We start from the raw sequence: 6,667 nt of genomic DNA, 5'->3' as shown, positions 1-6,667 counted from the left end.
TGGACGGGCCTGGACGTGTCAGGCTGAGGAGACGTAACCTTGGTAAAGACAGAACTGGGTTTTCCTTCAGGTCCCTGGTGTCCAACACAAACAGCTGCTCATTTGGTTTAACTTAGTCCTGCCAGTCACTTCTTGGAGGAGGCGTCTCTTTGTTCAAACACAGCGTCTCGTTTGGGACCAAACATCTTCAGATCTGGACTCTCTTGAAGGTGTCACACAGCTGTGGCCTGTCAAACTGTCGCCTCCAGCCGATCCGTCCGCCGCCCGTTTGTTTTGGTGAGCGTTCAAGAAAGTGTTTCCGAGCGAGACCTCGACCCGTCCTGAGCGGATCCGTGGGGTTCCTGCCGCGGGCCGAGGGTTCGGGTTCACATCTGAATGACGGGACGGTAGGAGGTGGAGGGAGATGTCATAACAACACACAGAGATCAGCTCCGCTATCAGCACGACAAACCTAAAGTTTGTCCTGAGGAGGCTGGAGAGGCTTCGGCCTACAGACACAGCGTTTGGTTTCAGACGAGGACGGTTCCATTGTCTTCATGTTGTTTTTCTTTCTGCTCATTTTGCATTTAGTGGTTTTTGAGTGTCTGTTTTCATTTTTGTCTATTTTTCTTTAGATTAAGTTTTGCATTATTTTGGGTCAGTTTGCACTTTTTGGTGATTTGTTTTCATTTTGTGTTTCTTTGTGGTTGTTGTGCAAATCTGAGCATCTCCTGGTGGTTGTTTTGCATATTTTGTGGTAATTTTGCATCTCTTTAAGTCATTCTGCGTCTTTTGTGGCAAGTTTGAATCCCTTTTAGTGATTCGGGGTCACTTTGTTTTCATTTTATGTTTCTTTGAGTTTGTTTTGCATCCGTTTATGGAGATTTTGAATCCTCATAATCATTTCTCGTCTCTTGTTGTTTGGTTTTCTTACTTTTGCTGCCATTTCGTGTCACTTTCGAGCTGTTTTATGTCTTCTGGAGATCGTTTCTGTTGTTCTTTCCTAATCAGAGTCAGAGCAGGGGCCTGTCTTATATTTTGCCTGGTACAGTGTTTGTTTCCGTCCAGGCATCGATCACATCTTGTCATTACATCACTGGTGTTGTGGTTCTTCCAGGAGTGAGCCGATCTGCTGGACCATGTTTTGGGAGACGCGTCGCTTACGGAGACTGACAGACTAAATAAGAGGATTAAATATCTCGGCCGGTGACGGTTTTTTGGAGCGCGCTCCCAGAGGCCTCCATCATTTTTCTGACCCACATCCATACGGTACGCTGATAAAACGCTCCCCGAGGGCTCCTGACTAAACAGCCCTCCATTAGCTCCTTGACCCCCCGACATCCACTTTAAACGCCGCACTAATGACAGCGTTCACAAACGGAGCTCTTTGTGCTGTAATGGGGAGCAGCTTTCCAGGGTTTCTGGTTCTTTCAGCCGCAGCGTTATCTCTGGACGCTGGCGGCTGATTGGTTCTGGTGGAGGCCCGGGTGGTGGTGGTGGAGGGGGGAGGGGGGTGTATACGTGCTCCAGAGGTCAACAGGTAGTCAAGCAGTGAAGAAGTGGACGTGGAACAGTTTGTTGTTTCACAGCAATAGGAGGATATCTGAGGATTTGCAGGAGTTTAAAGGAGCATTCTGGTGTTTTTAAATCAAGTCTGCTTCACATGCTGATCATTTTCTATATCATGAGTTTTTCTGTCTTTGTTTTCGCTAATTCTATGAAATCAACATTAAACTTGCTGCAGAGACGCTTCAGGAGGAGCTGTAATAGTCCAGATGTGCTCACTCTCAGTTTAACGATGAGGTTTAAGTCATTCTGATGAACTGCTGACTGACTGATGCTCTGACTTAATGCTTCTTTATCCTCCTTTATTCACTCACATTTCCTTTTTAGTACCTTTCTGGTCAGTTTACGCCACTTTGTGACCATTTTGTAAGTCATTTCATATCACTTTGTGGCTGTTTTTCTTCACTATTTGCTCATTTTGTGTCTCTTTGTGCTGATTTTGCATCCCTTCCTAGTAATGCATTCATCTTTGTGGTTCTTTCCTGCCCCCACGTTGTACTTCTGCATTAGTTCTCGGTCTCTCTGTGGGTATTTTGCATCTCTTTGTGATCATTTGAGCCTCTATGCATCCTTTTGCTTTCTTTTTTGGTAATTTTGCATCTTTCTGTGGATATTTTATACCAATTTTTAGTCATTTTATTTCCTTTTGGAATTGTTTTCTGTTCCTTTTCTGGTAGTTTTGCATCTCTTTGCTTCTCTTTGTGGTCAGTTTGCTTTCCGTTTAGTAATCATGCATCACTTTGTGATCTTTTTCCGTCTCTTTGTGGTCAGTTTGCACCGTTTTTTGATCGTTTTGCTTTGCTTGTTCATTTCTCTTTGATTGTTTTGTGTCTCTCTCATTTCTGTGCTCATTTTGTATCCCTTTTAGTCAGTTTGCATCTCCTTCTGGGTGTCACTTTTCTTCCCTTTTCAGTGAAGTGTTGTTTATTGGTTTTTGTGGCCATTCTGCATCCTTCTTGCTGCTCTTGTGGACCAAAGACCTCCCTGAAATCCTTTCAAAGTAAACGTGGACCTTGCATTCTGGGCTGCACAAACCCCCGGGTGTGAAGAAGATCAGCGAGCAGAGCGACTCCGATCAAAGAGAGCCGAATACCCGGCAGATATCGAGACCACAGAGGCTTCATTTACTGCTCGTTCAGCCGTCATCCAGCTGGCAGATGAAAGGACGACACTCAGGGATTTACGGGCAGCATTGTTGTTATCACAGCGGTGATCAGGCAGGTGGATGAATTCTGCTGCTGAAATCAGTGCACGACCAACAATTGGATAAAAGCTAAAAGGCCCAGCAGGACGAGCAGCGCACAATCACTAAAAGGGGAAGCAAAATGACCACATAGAGGCAAAACAGCTGCAATAGGACGCAAAACAAACCAGAAAGTGAGGCAAAATGTCTGGAAGAGGATTCTGAACGGGCACGAAATGACTAAAAATAGATAAAACATTTCTAAAAGGGATGTGTAAATGAATAAAGAGGAAAAGAGACACAAAATTATCACATATAGATGAAAAACAACCACAGAGAAACAGAAAATGACCAAAAACAGATGTGAAATGATCAAAAAATGATGCAAAATGACCACAAAACACCAAAGAACTGATGCAAAATGACCACACCAGGACAGAAAAGACTCACACAATTACTAAAAACATGAAAATGGCCACAACAAAACAGGAAACTGACCACACTGAGGCAGAAAATGACATGCGTAATTACAGAAGTCATGCAAAAATTACCACATCGTAGCAAGAAAAGACGACCAACGGATGCAAAACGAGCACAAAGATACAAACCAACCAGAGAGAAACGGAAAATAAGCACGAAAAGATGCAAAATGACCTCAAAGAGATACAACATAACTAAAGGGGATGCAAAATAACCACAACGTGATACAAAGACGACCACAAAGTGATATAACGACTAAAAAGGGATGAAAAACAGTCATTTTAAATTTTCACATAGATGCAAATCGACTACAAAGGGATCCCAAACAACCTCAGAGAGAGTCAGAATGACCGAAATGGGATGCCAAATGGTCACAAAATATCAGATATATATAAAACTGCTGTGAATGGATGGAATGGTATTACAGCAGGATATTTAACTGACTGATGGATAGAGGCACAAAATCAACACATAAATATTTTCTAATGGGATGCAAAATGGTCACATTAAGATTCAAAACAACAACAAAGACATGCAGTTATTTGTACTGATGTGTCTCCTTCAGGCTGTTTCTCTGTTCGGGGGTCTGTGACATTTCTGCGTCCAGGGAATCAAAATTGCGCTTTACTTACATACAGTTGATGACATTTCGTATTTTTTTGTTCGTACTTTTACAAACTAACAACAAACAACTGCAGGATGGTTTTAAATGCAGGATGTTGAATATTTGGACTGAAGTGAAGGATGTGAAAGCTTCTTCCACCACCGCCTGGAGGACAAACACTGGAGGACCTCCAGCTTCTCATGAAGTCTTCAGATGAACATACGTGTGTGTGTGAGCGGCCTATTAAACGCATGCTGGCAGTCAAAACACCGCCTGATGCTTCTGTGTGCATCAGGCGTGACTCGTGTGTGTCGGCGTTCTTCTACCACTGCGAGGACCAAACTGGACTGCAGGTAAATGTTCTGCCTGTTTAAAACCAACGTGACAAAGAGCAGCTGAAGCCGGAGGAGGCTCGGATGTGCAGAAGGATCCAGAGATCAGTGTGTGAGGTCCGGAGAAGCCAGCGAGTCTGAACCTGCTGACTGACACTTAGAAACCTCATTGAAGCATCTGAGAGCGAGACAAAGTGAATCTGGTCTCTGTTTGCTCATCGTTCCTGCTGTTTGCAGCGAACCTCCAGAAGCCACAGCGTCCAGAGATTATCTGAAGCAGCCTCAGTTGGTCCAACGAACCAATAATCTTCCAAAGTCAGAGCCTTTTTAGGACATAATCCTCTTTTTGTTCCCTCTTCACAAGGACGGATCTTAATGCTAAACAAACCGGCTGCTCTCAGAGATCCACTCGAGCTGCGGAAGCATCAACTTAACTTCACATAAACTTTGGAGTTTGTTTCATGCCGAAGGATGTTTGGATTTTTCTCACAAATTACAAAAAATGATGCAAAATGACTGCAAAGTGCAGTAAACAAATATAAACAGATTCAAATCATCACCACGCAATCTGACCATAACATACAAAGGGATGCAAACTGACAGTAAAGTTATGCAAAACTACCACAAAAACCCTTTGAATGGAAATGCACAAGTATAACGGGATGCAAAATGCCTCAAAAGGATGAAAATAAGTAAAAAAAGGACACAAATAATAAATAAAATTACCACAAAGAGGCAAAAAACTACTGTACAGAGATGCAAAACTACTACAATGAGACACAAAAGTGCAGAGAAGCACACACAAAGGGATGAGAAGGACTAACAAGGGACGCAAAACAACCCAGAGAGACGTAAAGATGCCAAATAACCTCAGAAGAGGCACAAAGTTAACATACAGAGATGCACAAAGTCTGAAAAGGGATGAAAATCACCGCAAGAAGATGTGAATTTACCACTTAAAGATGCAAAATAACCACATGGAGAAGATAAACTATGATTTAAGGGATGCACAATTATCATAAAGTGGTGCAGGAATGAAAAATGAAATAAAACGACAACACAGAGATGCAAACTGATAAAAAAGATAAAGACACAAAACAACCAAAAACTCAAGATGAGCACAGAGGAATGATCATGGTTCACGGTTTAGAACATTAAACATCAGATATTAGTGGAAAGTATTATTCATTATTTCCTAAAACCCAAAATGACGTAATTAAGCACGACCAGAGATCACAAAATGTTTGATTCATGATAATAATATAAGAAAAAGAGAAGCAGCAGGTGTTCAGATCTGAGGTGTTGTTGTATGTTTGGTGGTTTTATTTGAAGATTTTTATTTGATTATGAAAATAGTTTATAATAAAAATAACAAGCACTACTAGATAGTGTAATGTAAAAAAAACTAGCATCTTTCAAGAGTTTATATCTGTAGTTTTTGAACAGTTGTTTTACAGATAATTTTTTTTAGTTTTTTTTCTTGTAAAATCACAGAAGAAACAATAATTTACATAAAATTTTTAATTACATTTTTTATTTTTATTGTGACGATAACATCACAGTGTTTTTCTGTTCATATTGAATCAGCAATTTAAAAAAAAATTATGTATTTTTATTCAGGTATTTGCTGTTATTGGAAAATGGAAAATTTGCATATTAAAGTCTGAAAAAAATCTTTCAAAAATTTTATTGAACAGATTTTGATGTTTTGTTTTTGGTTTCTAATTTATCTGTTGTAAAAAACAAAACAAAAAAAAACATCAAAACTGTAAAGAATTTTTAAAAATTGTAAAAAAAATCAGCAGGAACATCATAATTATTCAAGGATCTGCTGCTATTCTGGAGATGTTGTAAAAACAAAATAAATTAAAATTGAAAAATTAAAATAAAAAAACTCCAAACTGTAAATACATATCAAACTTTTGTACTTTAACTTTTAATAGTGATTTGTTTGTTTGTTTGTTTGTTTTTTTACATAATTTAATCATTTTTTACTGTATTTGAATTTCAGCAGAAACATTGTTTTTACACATTTGCAGGTTTTGTTTTTCTAACAGTATTACAGCTTTTTTTATCTGTATTTTTAAAGCTCATTTAACTGTGTGAAGCCTGACTGGAGGGTGTTGGCGGTCCGGACTCACCCGGTTCTGGATGGGTAGCTCCCCGTCCCTCCCATCTGGGGGTCCTCAATTCCCCCAGGGTGAGGAGAGAAGGCGCCTCCCCCTGCCCTTCCTCCCAGCTCCTCCTCCTCCTCGTCCACCTCGGGGTCCCGAGCCCTGACCTCGCAGTGGGCGCTCACCAGTAAGCCCAGCACCAGCACCAGTTCTCCCACCGCCGTCATGGCTGCTCCCGGCCACAGCGCTGAGTGAAGCTCGCACGGCCGCCAGCTGCCTTTAAACAGCTGGGGGAGAGAGAGAGGGGAGGAGAGGGGAGGAGAGGGGAGGTCACGCCCCCGGCTTCCTCCTCTGCTGGAGGCTGTTGAGTCACATCGACTCCTTCCTCCTCCTGGAGCCAGAATGTGTT

General features: G+C 41.4%; 1 protein-coding gene across 1 annotated transcript in view; it reads right to left on the bottom strand.

The window, feature by feature from the left end:
• Positions 1–6,505, bottom strand: part of mmrn2a (multimerin 2a) — a 29,974-nt gene extending 23,469 nt beyond the window's left edge. Inside the window, exon 1 of the mRNA XM_008288328.1 lies at positions 6,286–6,505. Within this exon, the coding sequence (XP_008286550.1) occupies positions 6,286–6,485 (200 nt within the window). The 5' untranslated portion in view covers positions 6,486–6,505. The remainder of the gene's footprint in view (positions 1–6,285) is intronic.
• Positions 6,506–6,667: the final 162 nt, after the last annotated feature.

This window comes from Stegastes partitus, unplaced genomic scaffold, assembly GCF_000690725.1.
Source record: "Stegastes partitus isolate 25-593 unplaced genomic scaffold, Stegastes_partitus-1.0.2 Scaffold553, whole genome shotgun sequence".
Classification (NCBI taxonomy): Eukaryota; Metazoa; Chordata; class Actinopteri; family Pomacentridae; genus Stegastes; species Stegastes partitus.
This window is presented reverse-complemented; position numbering and strand designations above follow the sequence as displayed.